Genomic DNA, 23,720 nt, shown 5'->3' with positions numbered 1-23,720 from the left:
GGGGGCTTTTGGTTTCATCCTGCAGGCCGTTGTTGATGGTGTGAGGGAGGTGTTTGAGTTTGGGACCTCTGGGGCTTTCCCAGGATTGGGGTCACTGGAGGTGGTTCTGTGGACACAGGCCCCCACCTGGGAGGGGCTTTGGCTTTTTTGGGAGGTGACTTTCAGATGGCTACATGCAAAGCTTTTAGGGAGTCTGTTCTGTTTCTGGGTGGGTCTGGGAGGGTCTTGATTTTCTGGGGGCATATCACCATTAGGCTGGGGCCCGGCAGGCAGAGGCTACAGGGCTGGGGTCCTGTCGAATACGTTGCCAGGGCTTTTGGACGGTTAATGTGTGATGGCTATCCCCTGGCCCCATTGGGTTTTCATACATTGTTGGGGCCTTTTGAAGTGGCCTTTCTCATCTCATTGCAGGTTCACTCTTTCAGAGACAGCATTCTACAGAAAGGGGAGAGGGGGGTCTCCAATATCTTAAGTGCACTGGGATTTGATCAAATGTTTGAGTGGCATAGTTGTTTTTCATCTAGGGTGGGATTGGGTAGGTAGGTTTGGCTTAGTGGTACTGCTACTGTTGAGCTGGTGATGGATGTGCCAGGGTTTCTCTCCCTTTTGGTGGATTTGGCAAACCAGGGTGCCCATTGAGGTCAGCAGTGGAGTTGACTCTCTGAGAGAACATTACATCACACATGCAGGTGATCTTTCAATCAGCCTCACTTCTGGAACCACTTTCAAATGTTAAATTGTATGTAGACATTGAAAGTCCTGGGTGGATGAAGGGGACCATCTCCTGGGGTTGGGGGCTGGTTGTCCTCTGGAATATCAGTAACTGGATGTGGGGAGTATAGTGTGTGTATGAGGAGTGTGAGGGAGTGTATTGCATCCATTCCTGTGCGCCTTTATGCTGTGTGTATGAGAGTGTTTTTGAGGGTGGGATTGCTGTCTGTTGGTTGGTGCCTCCACCCACTAGTGCAGTGGTGGTTCTTAGTGTCTGGGGCTAGGTGTGTGTGCAGATAAATAATAATGATTGTCTGAGAGCCTTTTTCTTTACTTTAACTGATTCTCTGAGTTGAAGAGAATCAGTTCTCTTCAACTGAACTGATTCTTCATATCTTTGCTCTGTCATTTGATTCTGACGTGATTGAATCATATGTATATATGTAAATCCATGCAAACTTCAACTATATATGTGTGGTTTGTATTTCTATTAAGAGCATATAAAATTAATAAATAGTTCTTTCAGAGTAAAAACAATAATAGTTGTTTCAAAGACGTAAGAATACATTTTGCACTGTGTTAATATCTCCCTTCATTTTTCCTGCAGACGTGAAGAATTTAGAGAACTTCCATTTGGTGGAAAGTGTTCAGGAGCAGGTCAACGCAGCACTGCTGGACTATGTGATGTGCAACTATCCTCAGCAGACTGACAAGTTTGGCCAACTGCTCCTTCGACTGCCGGAGATCCGAGCCATCAGCCTGCAAGCCGAGGAGTATCTTTATTACAAACACCTGAACGGCGACGTGCCCTGCAACAACCTACTCATTGAAATGCTGCACGCAAAAAGAGCTTAACAACTGGACAGTCCTGATTCATTCTGCAACCGCAAGGACGTTTGTAAAAACTCATCGACTCATGTTTTTTTTTTTTTTTTTTTTTTTTTTTCCAAAACCCAAACCTCCAGCTTGTTTGCGAAGATAATAAATTCGGGAAGCTTAAAGTGTCAGAAACTCTTATTTATACTGAGCTCATTATGAACTTGAACACTCTGAGACTCACGGTGTGCGCTAACAAACAGCATTTAGATTGCTTTATTGTAAAAATTCTAATAAAAATAAAAAAAGACTGCAGAAGACTGTTCTCTTCAACTGAACTGCAGAAAACAAAGAATTTTGAAGGGCAACAAAGAAAAAAACACTTGAAACAAACTCCATGTTTGACACTACATAATGGTTTCTGCTCTAGCAGCACCATACGACTTTAGGGTTACAAGTTAAAGCCTTCTGAAAATAATAAAAGGTGGATTTGTGCTGAGAAAAGGAAGCCGAATAACACTGCCCTTCTTTCAAACAGCTCTGTATCAACAGTTCAATGTTCCTCCTGTGTGTTGTCCCACTGAAACTGGGCTTCAGCTGTCATCAGTACTGTAAAGTCAAACTGACAAGCAGCAGCCAAGCAAGTGACTCTATTTTCTGATCTCCCATATGACACCTGCAACAGCAGCTTGAATCAACAAACAAGGTAAAATTGATGAACAAAAAACTAAAGGGTGAAATGTTTCTGTCTTTTTCCAGACATTTTCTATTTGTTGTTGACCCCTCATCTTTTTCATCATTCTAAGAATCTTTTGCTATTTACCTCAAGAAGAACAGTGTTAGATAAGCCCTCTTAATAAAGTCACCATAAAAAATTGTGTGCATACCCCCATTTTTTTCTGCAGTTAACACTTTCTTTTTAATATTTTACCAAACTTAGAACAAAACAAGTCATGATTCCACAGATGGAGACGGAACAATCCTACCTTCCTCCAAAAAGACCAAAGCCCACCATAGAAGAGGGAAGGAAATGACTAACACCTTAATAATCAGTGTTACAATGCGGAAAAGAAAAAAAAAATTGTGATGTCACAATTATGTGAGTCTTGCCTTATTTCATTACCATGCTAGCTAACCGTGCAGATGTGAATGAAAATATGTACAAATATATAAATATATATATAAAGTATTAATGTTGTAAAAAAAAAATAAAAAAGACTAATTCAACAGGTGTTTACATTCATGTTGTCATATGGGAGAGAACTGTGATGAAGTTTAATTTGCAAAGTAATGATTTCCAAATGAAAAATGAAATTATCAAAATGAAGAAAAGGGTTTCTCTAGTGTGTTTTCTTTGGTTTGTGTACAGTGTTTACTCTTTTTTTATTTCTTTATAACAGTACTTAAATTATGTCGTGAGACACTAAAATAAAAGAGGAATCACACAATTTAAATTTTTTATCAGCAATGCTGTCTAAAGATTGTGCTTCCCTCTCAGCATTTTATTTGTAAATCCCGTTTTTGCTTCTTTTTTTTGTTTGTTTCTCGTTCTTTAAATTTTTTGATGTACAGTATGTCACTGGTTACTCTTACTATTGAAGATAATTTATTGCGTCGCTGGGTCTCCATCTTTGTGTTACATGACGTGAGGTGTCCACGCCAAAATAAATTTGTTTATTGTAGCATGCTCTCTGTTTTGCTTCCATGAGTGGTTTTCAAATACACAAAACCCCTTAAATTTTTCTCATCTTTTTAAATGTGTATGCAGGTGTGCGCATTGAAGAGTATTTTAGGGGTGTAATATGTTTGTGTCACATCAGTTTTACTCACTAAATATGAACCTGAATCTTTGTTCTGTCTGGTTTGCTCTGATACCAAAGACTTCTCCTTTACCCTTTTAGATACTTTAATGACTGTGAACACAATTGACACACACCAGTGAAAATAAGTACTGAACACATCAGTGTACTTTGGAGATCACTGATATAGAATTCAGATGTCAGCAACAAAACAAATATTCCACACTGTAAATAAACTAAGCCATTTAGTTCCAACATTAATTTACTGTATCTAAGTTGAACTGAAACTAAAATAAGCTTTTAACTAACTTACTAAATATTTTGTAGTACGCAGCAGAAACATCTCTTGGTAGTAACAACTTCAGACATCCTCTTTATGTTATTCAGGCAACTTAAGGGCACACTATTAGTTGAGCATGAAGTCTTTTCTCTGACTTCATGCGGAATTTCCATGGTGGTGTCTGGGATAATTTTCTTGATGGAAAAGCTGCTCTCACTTCATATTTGGTGTCTTAACAAGAATGTGCCACTTCTTTGTCCATTCAGAATTCCTTCATTGCATAAAGTCTGCCATTTCCGAATGCTGAGACAGCAACACACCACAATGTTTAGTTCAAACTTCACAGTTGGCATTTCTGAGTTATTGTGAACAACCGTTTTGCCTCCAAACATAGTGTGTGGTATAATATGCAACAAGTTGTATTTTGATCTGGTCTGATTTTGATATATCTGTGATGTACATTGGCTTTATTCATGTAAACAGGTTTCCACATGCATTTTCTTCATCTGCAGAGTCTTGCACAGTGAGTGGACATGGAGACCATTGGAGCAAAGTGCATTACTTTTTATTTTAATGGAGAATCGCATCGCTTAACTCCAGGTCTTTTTGAAGTTCCCTGCATGATTATTGAAAAAGTCTGCTGAGAAAATTTTTCCACTCCTCTGTCAGCAAGGGTCACTTGGCAGCAGCAATGATGTTCTTTCAATTATGTATTTTTGCTCCAAAATTGAATTAATTAAAAGCCTATTTCACAGACAGGGTCAAAAATACGACAGAAAACACAATCTATGCATCATAAATCAGTGGACATAAAAAATAAAATATATAAATAAATAAGTTGAAAAGGCATTAAAGAAAAATATATGAACATGAAAAAGATGATAGAAAAATACAAAAGACGGTATAAAATCTTATGTACCGTCTTTTGTACATAAGGTGGGCATGCAATCTATTAAATGCCCACCTATTAAATAGGTGGGCAGAAGCTATGGAGGTGATTCAATATAATAAGGCTGCAAATGTACTTTTAGTCATCATATTAAATGAGTCATTAATTTGCTCTGGTCTGGAGCATGATAGCTTCCTAAATACTGACAGATTTCAAAAATCTCTTTGGCTTTCTGTCTTCAGATGCAAAAAGCATCTGAAGACAGAAAGCCCCAGTTTTTTTTGGAAACTGGGGATATTCATATCCCCAGTTTCCTTCCAAATTATTATCAATAAATACATTTATTATGATGTCCCTGTTTTAACTGGATTGTTTTCCATTACATTAAAAACCCTTCATTATTCTTATGCCAAAACCACTCCTTTTATCACATAGTTGCGTTTTTGATCTAAATATCCCCTCGCTTGATTCCAAAAACTGCATGACTGTTAATCATATTAAAATGTTGTTAATGAATTAATATTTAGAACAAAACCTTTCCAGAGACATGTCTAATTCTTCTGCCATCTCTGTTGTTTAAATTCTGAAATTTCCCATCAGAACTCGATCTTGAACTTGATTGATCTCTGAGGCAGATAAGCATTTTGTTTTTGTGGTATAGTTATAAAACTGTATTCCCCTTTTCCTGTGATGTGTTAATTTAAGCTTAAATATTGGTTGTTCAGTAAGGTAAACGGTTTAACATTTCAACCAACAAAGCATTCACAACATGTAGGAATGAGACATCAAATACATTTATTAGAAAAAAAAAGAAAAAATACATATGGATGGATATATTATATATATATATATATATATATATATATATATATATATATATGTGTGTGTGTGTGTGTATATGTATGTATGTACATAATTGAATCACATTTACACAGAGTACCTCTGTTCAACTTTTATTTCACCTTCTGTCACATTCTGGGTCTTAGCTGATTGTTAAAATTAGTTACAAATCACTTCAAAAAATTATTACAAACAAATTTAAACCAAGAATGGGAAAGTTAAATACTGTATATAGTAACTGTACAGAAAGAAAACTAAAAGATCTTATAGAAAAAATATAGTTAGTTATATTGGCTTAATAGTAATAAGACAATAAATTGAACATAAACTTCAGGTATTATGTAAATATCATCCAGTATATCATTAAAATGTGTTAGTCAGTCAGTACCTCCTCATTTCTCCCTCAAATGAGTTTTCTTATTTTTACAGAATCACTGATTAGAGAGAACAGAATAAAAAGAGGTACGATAGAAAAAAAGGAAACATCTATCAGAAAATAAGTCACAATTTTAAACAACACATCATTAAGCCAGTTTGGTCACTCTATGCAGAGTTTATCTAAGGTGGAGGAATGCGAGGGAAACAGGAAGCTGCAAACTCAACGTCCATGGGAACATGAAGGCTGCATCCAGCTGGCAAGGCATCCACTTCTACAGGAGGAGGCTCCTGGGCGTAGGAAGAGAACAGGTAACTATTCAGTGCAAACATCCAATGTTTGTATTTAAACTTAATGGTTGAAAATAATAATTTAAAAAAGAAAACAGCTGGGAAACTACAAAAAAGAAAAACAGATTTAAATTCTACACTTCAACTATGATTAAAACGACACAGAGAAAAAGTAAGATTTTTTTGTATTGTCAAGTGCCTATACAAAAAGTTATAGAGATAAAAAGTATACTTTTTTTTTTTTTACAAAATTATTGGTGTACATTTGTATCCTCAATACTCTTTCTTCTATGTACAACTGAAGGAACATCAAGTATTACTGATAGTAATGGTGATACTTGATGTATAATTTCCTCAAATTATGGCACAATTTGAGGAAAATTGGTACTGATCACCTCTTTTTTACAACTTTTAAATTTAAAAAGTTAAAAGATGATAAGATAGATAAATAGCATGAATCCAATTTTAAAATCCACATGTTTTTTTGTTCACATACATTCTCTGTCTAATCTGGAAAATATGCTAAAACACTCACAGTTTAATTGTTATGAGAGCAGATTTATAAAGTATCACCTCCTGGACTGAATACAATTAGACACCACAATTTTAACTTTTTTGCAAACAAAGAAATTTGAAAATGAGGTTGCAGACAACAGTCATCCCTTTTCATCTTAACTGATTTGTTTAAAATTGAAAACACTAACATTTAAATGATATGAGGACACATTGAATTTCTAAGCAAGTAACAGAAAGTATTAGCAGTGCTGACACGGAGCAATAAGGATGCCTGTCACAGACAGGCAAACGGCCAGCTCGATTCCCGACGTACACTGTTGCAACCCACACTTGAAGCTTGGCTTGCAGTGCCTGCCCTCCTGTCTGTAAACGTGTTAAAACCTGCTTTCACTCGCTCTGAATTTGTATAAATAATGTATATACATTTATACACAGACTCTAACAAGTGCAGCCTCAGGTGAAAATACTCAGAAATGCATGCTCTGTGCATCCCTGAAGGTGGACATAAGCTCCAAACCAAGTAACTCAAAAGATAACCATGAAGAGAGTGAAAACACACACACACATGGATAACTCGCCAAAAGCAACATAAGCACAGAGAGACCGTTTTTTTTTTTTTTGTTTTCTTTTTTTTTTTTCACTCTCTAACACACAGTGCTGTCAGTTTCTAAACAAGTTTTCCTCTCCATCACACAAACAGCCCCAAGTTTCGTCTGCCAGTGTTATATGAAGCTTTTAAACTCTGGAACCACATCACTCGTGTTTACCGAGACGTGCTTGTATGTTTCCCTACATTGTCAAGCACAGTCAAAGCGAAAGAGACCGCAGGGGTGAAAAAAAAAATGCTAAAGCTTTTAGAAGTGTTCCAACACTGTGGAAAAATGTGTAATAGTGTGCTAGAATAAGAATATTTGCTTCGCAGCACAGTTTGAGGGGGGCCCTGAGGCTTTATTGGCCGAATAGCTGCACAAATGTGTCACCAATCAGTTTTTCTATGATCATGATCTGCTCTGCACAATTTGCCACGTTCCCACTATTCACCAGCCTATACATTTAAATTAGCTGCTTCCACAGTCTGCAGACATGTGTTGACATAAAACATTATTTTTTAAAAATCAGGTATCGTCAGCTTTTTGAAGTTTGTTCTGATAGTTGATAAGATAAATTATTCAGTGTTTCCCAAGATGGAGAACCTATAAAGGCTATAAAATATTTTATGATTACACTGGCAAAACAAAAGAATATGCAACATTAAGTAACTGTGGTGACTCTTTATGTTTTAACAGTCAGATACAACCTTAAACTTAAAAATGGTACAGTCACCTTGATCATTTTAAGGTATTGTCAATGAACAAATATATTTATCACATTTCCTCATATCGTGGAACATTTATTGATGCATGAATTTGTTTTGTGTTCATCTGACTCAAATATAAAACACATATGCAGAACATGAAAACAAAAAAGAAACAGCTCAACCCTTCAGAGACGCAATTAGCCAACGTTCTAATCACTTACACCAAACAGCAACTGGGGGACACGATGTTTGGCGGCCTGATGGACAAACTTTAAAAATGTAAAGATCAAATTAATAAGCAAGCATTGTTAATGGGCAAACTCACTATTATTATGCAAAAGCATCACTATGGCATGCAAAACAAATAGTCTAAGGTTTGGAGATGGAATAGTTCGAAGGCCGCTGCCGTTTCATTTCAAAGCATGCATTATACATCATTGTGCATAAAGAGGAAGCCTACAGCATTATGCTGTCCCCCTACCCTGCCTCCCCACCACAATGATTATCCTTTATTATTCATTAAAAAAAAGATTGAGCGAGAAAAAAAAAATACAACTTTTAAGCACCTGAACCTAGCTGCCAGCATTCCATTAATTGCCTGCACAAAGGGGAGAGCCTTTGGAGATTTTTCAATTTCAAAAAATGAGGAGCATGCATTCAGTCGTGCTCATGTTATACTGGCACTTAAATCCTACAGAGCTCACATAAAAAAGGACTCAAGGTTGCATCCGATTGAAAGCCTCCAACTACAGCCACTTTAGAAATCCATTTAGCAAGCGGGAGGTTAGAACATCTAATTCAAACACAGCCGCTCTGTTAAAACGGTTGCACCAATGTCTTTTAAAGAAAAGCACACACTTTCTCCTGTGTTTGCTAGGCTTCATTGTAGGAAATATGAACCTGGCTCATAGAAAGACGGCAAGACACAAAGAATTAATCTTGCCAGACCTCAGCCAAGTGGCGAAGGTGAATGCTGGTGAATGACTGCTTGTGGAAACTTGACCTTTCTTTCAATGAAATCAAAAGGAGAGCTCTATGGGAGCAACAAAAGAAGAAATGTTGTGACTGTAATGAAATGACAACCTGATAATCACAACACTATTCATCAACTGCCGCATCTGGGATAAAACACAATTATATTTTTGGTGTGACCTCTAAGAATGTCTGTAAAGAGACGATAAAAAGTTTAATGGAACAAAACTACAATAAGGTAAAAAACAGTTAGTGGCCACTTAACCTAAAGTTTATTCTCCTAAAAACACATAATTAATCAACACTTGAGCTGCAACTAATGTTTGCGATTTAATTGCTTATTTGAAAGACTATAGCCACTTGTTCTTACAATTAATAGATCAGTAGAAGCATTCAGTAAAAACAAATAAGGAGAATAATCTTATTAATGAATACAAGTGGGTGAGTAGTTGTGAATTTATAGCTCACTTATTGCACATAGTTCTTTAGATACAATGATGTCCATTTAGGTTTTACTGCCTCTTTTTAGCTGATGGTAATATATGATTGTTACAAGCTCTCCTTAGCCTCACAGTTTGTGATAAGCATATTCTGAAAAGTGATTCTAAAGTATAAAAAATAAAATAAAAAAGAAAGAAACTAAACAAAAGAGAAGTGATGATGTTGCATATCATCACCAACCTAAAATAATGGTTTAGGTACATTTTAGCCTTTTTTTTTTTTGCCTAATTCATATTTTGGCAAAACAAAAAGAGGGGGAGATTTTTTTTTTAAATTTATTTATCTACTTAATCAGTTTCGGCAAAAAATAATTTTGGCCATTCATTATTTTAGAAAAAATGATACTAAACACTGAACTTGGGCAATAATGCATAAAACAGTAACAATCCAAGAAAAGATTCAAGTCGAATCATCTTTTTGCCCTTGAGTAAAAAAGTTTTTTTATTTTTTCATCTGAGAAACTTTATGCTCACAAACAGCAACTGTGGATCTCTTAGTGGTTTGGGTATGCATTTCTGCTAGAGCTATGCAGTATTGATGTGCCATGACATATGTCCCTGTCCCTGACATTGTGTAATTCCCTGGAAACCAAGATTCAATAATTTTGGGGGAGAAGAAGTCAGTTCCATTTACTTTCATGACTTTCTTTGTATACCAGGAATGCTGCATACCTACAATGAAAATACTGATGGTCTACAAGTCAACATGCTTTGAGATGGTGTCTAGTAGTGTACATGTTTGTCAATGATGAAATGTGTTAACACACCATTCATTTGTTTCTATAAATGAAATAAACTGTGAATCTTCACAAAAAGGAAAAAAAAAAAACTTTTCTTCTTTGCCTCTTTCAAACCCTCTCATTTTCAGCTCAAGGGACATTTCTGGGAAGTCCGCACATGCAAACAGTTGCATTCACATTGTCCCCATCAAAGAAGACTGATTATTTAGTCTGCCATCTCCCTCTTGAGACAATAATGGTTTCTGTTTGCTGGCCTGAAGTCTTAAGTGAATCTGTCTTTTGCCAGAGGCAGCGGCAGTGCTGTAACATTGCTCTTTTAAAATAAGCATCAGTGATTAAAATGTAACAAGCAAAAGGACAATATGAGGAAATAAGACACAATATCCTTTGAGAAAATTCTTTGAGAACTTCTGATCTGTTGGATCAGAAGTTCATTTTAGAAGGACTTGGAAAAAACTGTTGTTTTAGGGAGTGTCAAGCTCTTGTTTCCTAAATTGTGGATCTGAATCACAAATGTTTGCTTTAGTAACTGTTGAGTGGCTCCTAATAAAATAAAATAAAAATAAAAAAATCAGTATATAATAATGAGAAATTCCAGTTTTTTTAAATATAACAGGTTCTTAAATAGTAATGTATCTCCAACAGTAAGTGCAGTGTTTTGCCTGAGTTCAAATTGTTTCAATAATTTTCTTCATCTAAAAAGTTTTTATGGCCTCCAGTAGGGAAAGTTAAATGCATAAAATGATGAAATTTTTTTTTATGTGGCTGAATTTCTTACCAGGCAGTGTTGGCTGACTTGTTGCCACTCTTTGTGTCTGGATGAAAGCCACCAAAAAGTCACTTTAAAATCACTTAAACCTACAATAAGCCTTAGGGACGTCCGGGGAATAGTGTCAGGACACTGCATCTGTCATCCATGAGCACCATATTACTACCGGCTATAAAATAAGTGGGGAGGTTAAAGGGAGAGACAAACACAATTGGCTGGGTTAGACAATTACTGCAAAGGTGCCCTTGAGCAAAGCATTTAAAAGCCTTGCAGTGACGGTACTTCTCAAAGATTGATCGAGTATGCATAAATGTAAAAAGGGTTGGCTGGAAAATGAAGTGCAAGCTAATAATGTTTATATTTCCTCTGAAAGGAAAATACCCTGTTTCTCTCAACTGGAACAATGAATACTGAGGAAAATACACAGAGGCATATATATATATATATATATATATATATATATATATATATATATATATATATATATATATATATATATGTATATATATATATATGGAGAGGGAGAGAGAGAAACTTGATAGCAAGTATGTGTTGCTATCAACATAAACATTGACTTCATGTTGACAAGTACTTTCTTTGGGAGTGTAGCGAGGGTCTAACAGTGGAGGGCAATCTTTGAGTCTAATATGACCTGAGTGATGTAAGATGAGGTGAGAGAGTGTAAAGCCTGAGGCTTTACACACCAAAGCACCAGACAGCAGTTTGATCAATACGACATGGCCAGATCTGTACAAGATGGCAGTGGAAGGTGTGGCCTTCATGATGGACTTGCATAGGCCAGTAACATCCCGGAATTATTTAGAAATTATTTATTGAATATCATATTATTGCTGACATATATCATATTACTTATATAAATATATTGTTTTCAGAAGAAACTGTTACAGTATAATTTTGAGTGGACAGTTATCAAATTCAAGTAAAAGTTGTGGTAAGTAGCCAACACATTAAAAAGCAAACATGCAAACAAAGAAAAAAGAAATAACTTGGATAATATTATTTTGTACAATCAACATTATCAATGAGCAGTTGCTCTGTTTAATTCACTTTAATCAAACTCTAGTTTGTTTGCCTGGAAAGTCTTGTTTGTTTGTTTCTAAATGCACATCAGGATGTGAATTGGTCCTGAACTCTACCCCTTGAAATTTTATGAACTTTCTTTGAATGTTGAATGTGTATGAAGAAACCACTAATGATTAGTCATCATTTGGGATGAATCAAGCGTAGAACTTGTTGGAGATTCCAAATATTTGTATATGGTTTCTCTGTAGCTGGCTAGGGGAAATCTTAGTGGGAAAAAGAAAACACCATAAAATCAAACTTGCAAGGCAAATGTATGTTTTCTTTTTAAATAACCTAAGATTTTTATATAACACTAACCTATAAAAAATGATATTGATGATGGGTGAATGTAAAGATCTAATCAACATTTTCTTACATCTCTGAAACCAGTTATGCAGAAACAAAAGCAAACTCACATATGTTCAGACCTTAAAAAAATCTGACATTCATAAGTGATAAAAATGTCAGTTGGAATTTTTAAAGATGTATAAATAATGGATGCTCCTAGTAAGCAGGGGATCATCTTCAATGAGCTAAGTATGTGGAGTGGGCTGTCTCATCTCCAAGCAGAAGAGCCATCTTAATGACTGCGCCCGGAGACCTCTGGGTCTACACATACTCCCCCCGTTTTCATCAACCCTCCCATCAGGAACCCTGCTCTTCATCAGACCCATTCATGCTCATGACCACAATGTATCATGCAGAGCATAATATGAGCTTTTAAATTAAACATTGACAGCAGCAGCTGCTGCCTGTTTTAGGCAAATCAGCAGAAGATCAACCAAAGAAGATCTGTGTGTGTGCAATTGAGACATTTTAGGGACTGATTGGTTGGGTCTCACAAACCTGCGGAGAGTAGCAAATGCAAATCATGTCACAAGCCTGTGTGGGCATAGTAGTTAACAGCTGTGTCAGATGTGACTGGACTCTGAGCCATATGTGATTTGAACTTATCAAAATCACTGGGCGCTACTATTTTTGGCATATCATTTCATAAAAAGATATATTGTGACTTTCCTCTTTTTTCTCTGGGAGTGAATATCAACTAGCGACACAAACATAAACAATGCAGGGAGGAGAGAGATGCTCATTTACTACAGGCACTATTCTGAGTTTGTGTCAGCTATAGATGACAATGTCCATCGTAACCCCTGTGACATCAACAAAGTGCTATTGTTACACTCTTAAGTATCAGGAGACGGAACAACAAGAGTGAATTTCTCCAGTGGAGCCACTACCAATGAATCCTAGAATAGCCTTTCTGGCTGATTTCTTATGCACAAATCAACATTTCCTGAATAAACTGACAACATTAACAGAGCATGTAAAAAAATGTATATATGTTTTTAAAAAAAGTGTTCTCACTGTATTTCTGTTGCTTTTAGGCTTATGTCAGCTGATATCAATATTTATTTTAAACTTTTTTTTTTCACTGTCAATAGTAAATCTTATTTTTTCCAGTCAACTCTTATAGCATGAAATCAACATATAACAACTGCGTCTCACAGGTTTATTCTTGGGATATAATAATAGTCTTCCAACCTATCAATAGCTTCAACAATACATCAAACTTGAGAAAACATTTGAGTATAGCACAGTCTAATAGACAGAGCAAGTCTCACCAGGTGGTATCAAGCAGAAAGCTGTGTCTAACTTCAGGAGTTTCCCCAACACTCAAACAAAAGCAGGACTTCAGTGCAAAACCAGTAAGTGAGGCAGAGTTGAAGAAGTTGATGAAATGCCACCCTTAAGCACAGTTCACTCATGCCGGTTGTCATTTTTATGATAAAGCAGCGGGGGCTATTGTCAGCAGCTGTTGAATGGAACTAATAAAGTAACTTGAAATCTAACTCAGTTACTTTTAAAATTGATTTTTAAAAGTAACTCAGTCACTTTTTTCAAGGAGAGGTGCAAATGTGCAGCACAAGCCAAAAATGAGATGCAAACAGATGTAACTGCACATCAAATCACTGCATGTAGCAGTTTTTCCTCTCTAAACAATGTGCATCATTTAAAAAACTGCTTTTTGTGTTTACTTGCGCTGTCTTTGACTAATATTTAAATTGGTTTGATGTTCTGAAAAACGTAACAGCGACAAACACGCAAAGAAATAGGAAATCAGAAGAGGGGCAAATACTTCTTCACACCACTGTATCTACAATATGGCAATACATGTCACAATAAAAAACAAATAGACTCGCCCATAGGCCAGACAGCAGAAGTGTCAACCGAGAGTAATTTAGGGATTTGAGTCTTGTCTAATTAAATAAAGGAAAACATTCTTGGACAGATATTTTCTTCAAATAGAGGATAGTGGAATTTATAACATCCTGCATCAACTTTACTTTGTATGACGACGACGATAGATGAGGTAAGGACGACTACACTCCTCTCCTGACCTGCATTCCGACATAAACAGGAAATTGCCTGCGGGAAGGAAGTCATATTTTTTACAGCTGTGCCCTGCGATGAGAACAGCACAGGGAGACCTGCATTTCCACTATGTCTAAAGCTGTGCCGACCATTCCTACAATATGCCAGTCAATATTAAAAAACATGAATAATCCAGATGGCGTAAAAGGTGATGTTACTCTTTTTATTTTAAGCAAAACTGGTAAACTGGTAAAACTGGTACTTTATCTGGTATTGTCCCAATTCAAAGAGTTTTTCCTATACAAGCAACACAGACACCTTTGTCCCTTTGTTTCACATTTTGGATGGTGATCAAGGCTCCAGGTTCAGACTCGGGGCTTGTGATGTGTCACAGAACAGGGATTTATGTGGCTCTTGTATCTGATGATAGTCATCACATCTGCAAGTCAAGGCTGTAAATCAGATTGATAGGCTGCACAGAATTCCATTTTCAAACTGGACCAAAGGACAGGAAATAAATGATGCAGATGTATTCTGTGCCATCTCAAATTCTCTTCGGCTTGAGAGCATTTCAGTTCTCAGTGCAAACACCTTTTGTAACAAGATTTTACATGTACGTCCATCGGAAGACAAGTTCATCTTGTTAAAATATAGAGGCTCAGAAAGAAATTACTTAATGTCCTACAGGAAGTGATTTAATGTGTAAAAAGACATGCACTTGTTTTTGCTCTGTCCTTTTCCTGTTGTGTTCTGATAGGGACTTCCTCTCCCCAGTGGGGGTGGGTACAGTGTCATCCGTCCATCCATCCCACCCACCTCAACCCAAGCATAACTCACGGAAATGTCATCATGTTGTCAAGCTACCTCATTAAAAATATTTCTAAATTTTCAAGACATCAGTATGGACACCAGGAAAGTGTAAAGCATTTCCAACAGAGATCGTGTAAGGTGAGTTATAGTAAAGCATGAAAAGGTTGATGTTTGTGTTAACATGGTAAACTCTGTGTGAGCATTTGAGAAATTTTTGTGTTGGCCTGGGTGCAGGGGATGTTGCAGGCTTCACCTCAGCACTGGTAACACCAGGATGATCTTTTCCTGTCTGCCCCAGTATCTCTACAACCAACTCCCTTCCTTCCCGTCAATACACAGCGATAGGGCACAGCCTTACACACGTAACTGTTATAGAAATGTAAGCATCTTCTTTAGATAGCATTCTCCCTCTGACACTGACCTTTGTGTCGAGGTAAAACCTGACTCAGTATAAATATTTTTCATTCACCTTTTATCACAGTGCAACCTGGTCATTTTTAAATTGATACCCTAAAGGTAATTTCAGGAAAAGGTGACATTAATGAGTTGTTGTAGCCTAGATGAAACGGAAGACAAATCGACTCTTTTATGCAAAAACTGAAAATGATCAAGTTTTCAAATTCTGCAGTCAATTTTAGATAAAACAAAAGTCAAATGTGTAGACTGTTTTGATTTTAGTTTTTTGGCTTTGTCTTTGGAAATTAAAAATAGAAATACATATTTTTTGTTGCTGTTGTGTTCAGGTTGGTGAGGACACTTTCATACATGTTGAGTTCTGTAGGTTTGCTTATATATAATAAACAGGAGTTGTGGGTGTCATTGTGCTTTGAGTTCTTGTTGGTTCATTATTTGTCCAATTCTTTCAACCTTTTTATGGTAAGGGTGTCCAAATTCATTTTGTCATCTAGGAGGACTGCAAAAATTTTAGATTTGTTGTGCTGTGAGAAATTATATTTCATGGCCAGTGTTACTCTAGATTAATCAATAAATAAAAAACAATTTGTCTCTTATTAGCAAAAAGTTCTAGAAAGAAAAACATTTTCTTTTAATTTCAAAAATACTTTGCGTGACAATACTTTTGAATTTAGTTTGCTATAAATAATTTCTTGCTAAATGACAAAACTACTGCATTGGGTAAAGTTAGTCACACGTAAACATGGCTGGTCATGTGCACAGTCACCTACAGATGGAGGAAATACTCTCAGTGCTGCCTGTGTCTGCTGAGGATGTGCGGTGCAGTGATGGCACATTAACGATCAGACCCATGACAGCAGTGTGCTCAGCCTCACTGAAAAAAAACTTGCTGCCAGTGTTTAATTCAATGAGGATTGTTTGAGTGGAACAATGGCTTTTGGCCCCATTGAGATTAAGGGAAGGGTGAGAAAGGTGTGTTTGTCAATGGCAGCTGACTGTATTTTTGTGTTTTAGCCCACTGATGATCCCGTGGGTTCGATGGGGTCGTAAATCAGACATATCGCTGCGATGCAAGGGACATCCGCTGTTTTTCCAGGTAACTCACAAAACAGGTCAACAATGAGTAGCTAAAAGGGAAAATACAACAAGACACACTCACTGTGGTATCATAAAGACTATTTAGAGACACTGAGAGTAAGTTGTATTTAGGGTTACAATTATTTTTATCATCTTGCAAAAAAATAAATTAATAAAAAACTACACTGTGTGATGAAGTACCTCATAAAGAACAGACTTAAAAAAAAGGACAGGCAACCCCATGGACAGTATAGTTGGCTTTTTTTTTTAGTAGCCGCACCTGCTAATAAGGCTAATGATAAAGTTAATAGTTAAATGGTGGACCGAGTCTGAAGCTGACAAAACAAGAAGGATCTAGTCAGAACCCGTGGTAACCTTCTAACATATAGCCAATTAGGATGCAAATACTTTTTCACTATACAGGAAAGTGACGTTTTTGAGCATTGTATAGATAGAACCTGTCTAGCAGTCACTGGTTTTGTCCTAATATTTAATTGTCTGTTTTTCATGTCTTATTAGAAAAAAGACCTTTGACTTCAAAACAGGTTTCTTGGAAACTAGTATTATGTAACTTGTCATTTATACTCAGTTCAGCAGTAAGTAAAAGGCAACGGTCTCTGTTTTTATTTTATTTGATTAATTTGGGTATTTTGCATTCCATGTAGTCCGTTTTGACTATGCTAATGGAGTTCACTGATTTAGAGCTGCAGGTCTTAATGAAAATCCTCTGCCTGATGATCAGTGCTATTGATCACGTTGAGCTCCTGTTTTAAGCAGGGCTAATTGATTAATCAGCACAGGTTGCTTTGGATTAATGGAACATGACTGGTACATGAACCTGCAGCTCTCTCCTCCCAAGGAATTTTTACTTTTCAGGAGTGTTTATGTGTGAGCTATAATTGATCAGTGAGTACAATTTTTAAACATTTGTGCACAACTTATAATGCACAATATAGTGCAATGTTATCCAGTTTAATTTAAGTATTTTTCTTAAATTAAACTGATCAAATACTGACCAAAATTTGGATTGTGAAAGATCAAGACAACAACACACTCTTCAATATACACAGAAAATTGTGATGTCCCTCTTACATAGTTTTCTACATAAGAGGAGGAATCTCTTTTTCAGCTAAAAAGTTACAAGATCAGTCTAACACAAAAAGTGAGTAATTAATACAAAATGTCAGTAATAAATACATTAAATGCCTTATTTATGTTTAAGGAGTTTTATAAAGAGATAAATAAAGAGAGCTTTTCAATCACATATATGTGCTTAGTGTTTGCTCTAGGTAACAGTTAATGTAGAAAAACTATGTTGAATTTAGAACATAGTCATAAGCATTAACAACCATCCAAATATTAGTACACACATCTAGGTTCAAAACACTCCCTGTGAATGACTGACATGTTGACTGACTCCACAGAAGCTTTGTTTTCTGTGCATATGAAAGTGGACTGGATATTCCAGCTGGCCATTTATGGGACTCCCAATCGCGTGTGAACTGCACTCAGTGGGAGCTGCGGCTAACAGGTCCAACACTGAAACACTTAACAGGATGAAAATGTCAGCTGGGGTGAGCTCAGCGGGGTAAACCAGGAATAGTTTTCTTTGTGAATCTGAATTGTTTTAAGAAACAGTCTATTCATATGGAATTTTAATCTTAGTATTTTTTAACTTTAGAGAAACAAAATAAATCCTTGCTACTATATATATTATATTCTATTTGCTTTCACAAAAATAACAATAAAAAAATGCATTATTTGAATCTCACAACAAATCACAGACAACACCTTCCCACTGTTATTCATCTGCAAATCTTTCCTTATTGAAACACATACATCAAGCCCACTTCCAAGCATTCGGCTAACCTTGACAAACTAACCAGCCACACACTCTGTTCAAATCCTGGTGTCCTAATTTGCAGATGAGATCACAATTCCACCCAACAACCTCTGGTGTGAACTTAATTGTGTACACTCAGGTATAGGGTTTCAGACTGTGTCTGAAACTCCCAGCGAGTGAAGAGAAACAGACAGAGTGAACTTGACAATGAGCGAGAGTGCGACAGTGCAAGAAGAGAGGGAGTGAGGCACGGACCACCCAACAGCTGCAAAGGAAAACAAAGCCAAAGAAAAGAGTCGGCTTCGATCAGTTCGGAAGTAGGACAATTGAAAGATGTTGCGCAGGAGCTGTTTGCCAAGACAGAAAAAAAAAAGACAGAAAGTTAAGACAAAAAATTGCAAACATCATTTAATCATAATTTATGTGGTGTGTAATGTCTAGCAGTATCAATACAACATTCATTTACATTATGAAATTTGTTTATGTGAGCAGAAAAAAATAATCCTTTAAAACAATTACATACAAAAACAAACATTACCTTTTAAAATCAGTTTTCACTACATTCTGGGAGTTTCAGGAATTATAGCATAGTGAGCAATGAAAGATAATTTTAGAAAAAAAATAATGAAGTTTTGTAAATCAAACTGAAAAAAATCATTTTAAATATATATTTTTTTGTTTTCTTTTTTTTTACCAGATGAACTTGCAAATCAATCTTTTTATTACATTATATCATTTAGTCACTGAGTTGATGATTTTTTTCTTTTTTAAAAGGGAAATGCAATATTGCATAAATAAAGAAGCATAATGCTTCTTTATACTTTATTAAAAGCATAAAGAAGCTTTAAATGAAAAGTGGTTTTGGTGGTGGCCACCAGGGGGATGAGTTTGTTAAATGTTAGTTCTGAAAGCTGGATGCTGGATGTATCTCAATGATGAGGCAGTCTGTTAAGCACTGAGGAGCTTGTGTGGGAGGCTTGGAGGAAGCCAGAAAGAGACTTCTGCCGAGTTTTGGAAGTCTTCTAAGTCATTTTCACCCCGACAGAATATACAGACTTCTTTACTCATCAAAGCTGATTTTGATTAAAGGGTCTGGCTGTCACACCTGCAATAATTTTCTTAAAAAAAAAAAAAAAGAAAAGAAAAAGAAATAAAAACCATATAAATGTTTTCAGTTTGTCTGCTTACTTCTAAATATTTCTGACATGCTGTTACCTCTCAGGACCAATGTAGACCTTTTGTCATTTTGAATAAAGATCTGAACTGAATTTAATAAAAGAATAAGCACAGTTTCATACTGTTACTTAACTCTACAGGTTAACCCATTTGACCTAATTGCCCCATAGTTATCATGTCTTTGACAGCTTTCTTTTTTGCATAATTTACTTTGGAATACATGTTATTTCTTGTTTGCAAGATACATTTTGCTAATTCTTCTTTCATTAAATATATTAAGGTAAACAGAAAAAAAAAATCTTTTAAAAATGCTGATCCCAGTCCAGCTGAAGTTCTCCTGGGCAGTGACAAAAGGAACATATTTTGATGAGCATAAAGCCCAAATTAAAAATTGTCTAAATTTCAAAATGTTTTTCTCCAAAAAGTGATGAATCTAAATTTGTTTTCTACCTGTTCAGACCATTTTGCTGTTTTCCCAAACCGCAACTATCCAAACCACAATATCCCTGAATGATCAATAATATTTTTATGTAAATTATGTGCATATATATATATATAAAAAGTTACCTTCTTATCCATTGGAGTCAATGTGGATGTTTGGAGCAGGGATTTTTCTTCAACAGATTGATTGGGTAACTGACCTGAAGACAGGTAAATACAGTCATTGTTAGCTTTTTGAATTTCTGGGTGCACATTTTCAAAGATTTTGTTTCTGCACATCATCACAAATTTTGTCTAATCATAATACAAAAATGGTAATTAGAATGTAATCACTGCAATAACATGATATAAAATTAATCAAAGCAGAAAATAAAAACAACTAACAAAAAGCTCTGAAGTATAAAATGAAATAATAATTGAATATAAGCAATTTAAATATATCAGTTTCATATGCAGATGAAATTTCATGTCTGAAGAAGCTTCAAATTAAAATGTGAGACATATCAAATTTTGAGGTACATGTTTATACATATTCAGAAAATATCTCTTATATTGTGAAGATTTTAGGTATTTACATCTTTATCACTTTTTTTAAATAAAAATTATGTCATAAGAAAAATGTTCATTGAAAAATCTAAAAGTAAGTCCTGAAGATGTTGATTTGTTTGATATAAAATAAGAAAGCATTTTCCAGTTTAGAAGAAACAAAAAAGTCAAAACTTACTGGTTAATTACTAAAAGTGTCCAATATTTATAACTATGGGATATTGGGCCCTGTAAAGTTCTTAAATATACAATAGGTTAACAATATGTAGAGTTTGCAAGTTTTTTCATTTGTTGTGAACCAATCTACTTCATTTTATTGCCAATTGTCTTGTCTCTGTCATATTTTTCATGACCAGTCATCATTGCTCTTCACCCCAACACTGGTCTATGGATAGGTCTCTGAGGACGATTGCTTATTTGAACAGTGTGGGCAGCCTGCCTTTAACGCTTGTATCTACACACATTATGCAGTGTCTTCATCTGTCTCTGTCAAATTTCTATGTAAAAGAGCAGAAGGATGGGTGGCTAGTCCAAAGGAGAGAGGTCAGTGTCCCGAAGGAGTTTACCTCTCTGACACATCAGCACTATGAATGTGAAGAGAGGAAGCAGGACCAAACTGATTTGTCACAGCCATTACACTATATAACTTATCTAAAAGTCCTCAAAGAGTCAAACACAATGACTAGGTGTAAATTAAAAAGGTTAAACCAATTTGGTTTAACACATTTCTGTGTTTACTTGCTTAGAAGAGAGTTGCAGTTAGAATTACATTCATGTTGTCTGTGGCTGTGACTTTTGCCGTAACAATGGTTGAAAATAGAATTAAAAACACTTCAAAGTAAGAGAAAGACTGAAGTAACCACAGACTTTTGATACTGAAACTTTGTGCAATGAATCCTGTTGCTGCATTAATGGCATCACGGTCATAGAGTGTGAACTGAAAATCTGTTTCTCAAACCCAAATCCCAGAGAGTTTGGTTCATTTGAATGTAAGCAATGCAAGGTCCTTCAATATCCATCATTAGTGACTCAGATTAAATGCTGAGTTTGTTAAAAAATAAATAAATAAAAAATAAAAATAAAACACTTATTGGATAATGTAATGCTATCAGAATGCAATTGCAGTATATTAGATGTTCTACTCGATAACTTCTCCCTGATGCTTCAGAGGACATCCAAGAGGGGAAACCTCCCTGCCAGGGCAGCTTTATGAGGTAAAACTTTACCCTGATAATCTGATTTAGCCTGTGACAGTAGTAAAACAATGATACCACAAAAACACCCAAAAAAGCTTTCTACAGTATAAACAAACCTTTGTGTAAACAAAACTACAAGTTCAGAAATTGTTTCATTTTATGATTATCACATTTTATCATATAGTGGGATTTGACATGATGTAAAAATAATAATAATAATAATAATAATAATAATAATAATAATAATATTTTAAAAGTTTTAGAACTTGGTAAATTTATTCGTGGTGATTTTACAGATATAATTGCATTATTTGTTAAGGGCCTCTGAAAACTAACTGCATTTTTATCAAATCAGAGTTTGGTAATGTTTGCAGGAAAAACACCTAAAACGTTTTCTGAAAAGATAAGGACAACATTGGCAGTGAGAGGTGCAGAGGTTGGGTTCAGGAAGTTTTCACTCCTTTCTTCCCAGTGTGCCCCTGGCCTTTCCAATTTCCAGTGAATTGCTGAAAGAAGCCAGATACAGGCAAGGTAATCACCAGCTAATAAGAAGCTTTATTGAAAACAGACAGCTGGTGACATATTACAAGCTTGACAGATCTATGCTTACATTTGTACAGACCCAATCACACTGCCAATTTAATGCATATGACTGCACAAAGATGTTTAATTGCAATGCGGTATGACAACAAACACTAGAAAGAAACAATCACTGAAAATGTATAAAACTAGAAAACGAGCACATATGTACATATCAACACACCAACAAATACACAAAATTCCCAATTGACCCAAATCCTTTATTCTACCACTGACTTCAACCATTACTACCATCACAGAAAAGTGCAAGCATATGGCAAAAATATCAATAATTCCATTACAATGTACCAATTATCAATTAAGAACGGGGATCCCTATGGGTTTTACATGTGAATGTGTCTTTTTTATCTGACTGTATAAGACAATAAGATAAGAATTCATAATGACATTTGTGAAATACTGTGGAAGTAAAGTGAGAGAAAAGAAAACATGCAAAGAAGTTGTTTCCAAAACGTGGATCAGTTATTTTTCTGCCTTTATTTAATTTTTTTTGATATGTTGCGTGTTTGTAATTTCTGTTTTCTTGGCATGAACCACAAAAACATAAAGATATTTGTAGTCAAACCATACAATATGTGGCTCACACAAATGTGTACAGTGGTTCTAGTGAATAGACAACATTAAATAAATTGATGGAGGTGCCCCAATGTATTGGACCATTCAATATGGCTCATGTTTCTTTAAGTCCAGGGTGATTCTACTGATAAAAACAACAACTATGAACTAGTCCTTCAGTTTAAGGAAACTACCAGTCACATGTCAATTTTAGCATCCTCAACAGATATGATTAGCCAGTCCAATTTTTCTCACAATATTTATAAAATATTTTTATTTTTTCTGTCATTCTGTTTTCTTTCCATGCAATATGAAAGAAAACATAATTAAATTCTACTACACAAACAATTTAAAAGTGATGTAAAACTGTCCCATCATTTTGTAAACAATTGATCAATCAAAATGACTTTCATGCCAATTTAAGAATAGCTTACTTTATTACTTCAAAATGAGAGTCTCAAACAGAGACAAAACAGGATGTCAAGCTTTGAGCAACCTTTTTTTATAGCAAAAGTTTCAGAAAGCAGCTTACGCTTTATGAAGAAGAAGTCACATACGGAGGGTAACAATACTTCGATGCCAGTTCAATATTACAATATTGTGGTATTTTACGACACAATCTTGTTCTATAAGATCCTGGAGAATTCCAGCTACAAACTGCTATACCTTGATGCCCAGGATCATACTTGCTGTTTCTAAAAGGGAGATTTTTTTAAGTGTATAATAAGAATATTGTAAGCGAAATATTTAGTAGTGTTTACAACCAACTACTTGCACATGGATCTGTAAAAAACACTGACTGCTGACAATA

At 35.5% G+C, this 23,720-nt stretch overlaps 2 protein-coding genes across 3 annotated transcripts in view; one reads left to right on the top strand and one right to left on the bottom strand.

Annotated features, from left to right (window-relative positions):
• nr5a2 (nuclear receptor subfamily 5, group A, member 2) overlaps positions 1 to 3,209 on the top strand; it is a 68,721-nt gene extending 65,512 nt beyond the window's left edge. The window contains exon 7 of the mRNA XM_055048102.1: positions 1,319 to 3,209. Within this exon, the coding sequence (XP_054904077.1) occupies positions 1,319 to 1,566 (248 nt within the window). The 3' untranslated portion in view covers positions 1,567 to 3,209. The remainder of the gene's footprint in view (positions 1 to 1,318) is intronic.
• Positions 3,210 to 5,372: 2,163 nt separating this feature from the next.
• The window catches only part of LOC129378395 (adhesion G-protein coupled receptor D2), an 80,338-nt gene continuing 61,990 nt past the window's right edge, over positions 5,373 to 23,720 (bottom strand). The window contains exons 24-25 of one of the 2 annotated variants that reach the window (XM_055058759.1): positions 20,139 to 20,212; positions 5,373 to 6,001 (exon numbers count right to left, since the gene is read on the bottom strand). In XM_055058759.1, coding sequence (XP_054914734.1) covers positions 5,894 to 6,001; positions 20,139 to 20,212 — 182 coding nt within the window. In that variant the 3' untranslated portion in view covers positions 5,373 to 5,893. The remainder of the gene's footprint in view (positions 6,002 to 20,138; positions 20,213 to 23,720) is intronic. The other variant, XM_055058762.1, reaches the window with a different exon arrangement.

The sequence above is a fragment of the Poeciliopsis prolifica genome, unplaced genomic scaffold (genome assembly GCF_027474105.1).
Source record: "Poeciliopsis prolifica strain line A6 unplaced genomic scaffold, Auburn_PproV2 SCAFFOLD002, whole genome shotgun sequence".
NCBI classification, from domain to species: domain Eukaryota; kingdom Metazoa; phylum Chordata; class Actinopteri; order Cyprinodontiformes; family Poeciliidae; genus Poeciliopsis; species Poeciliopsis prolifica.
Note: the sequence above shows the minus strand (reverse complement) of the source record. Positions and strands in the feature narration are given on the sequence as shown.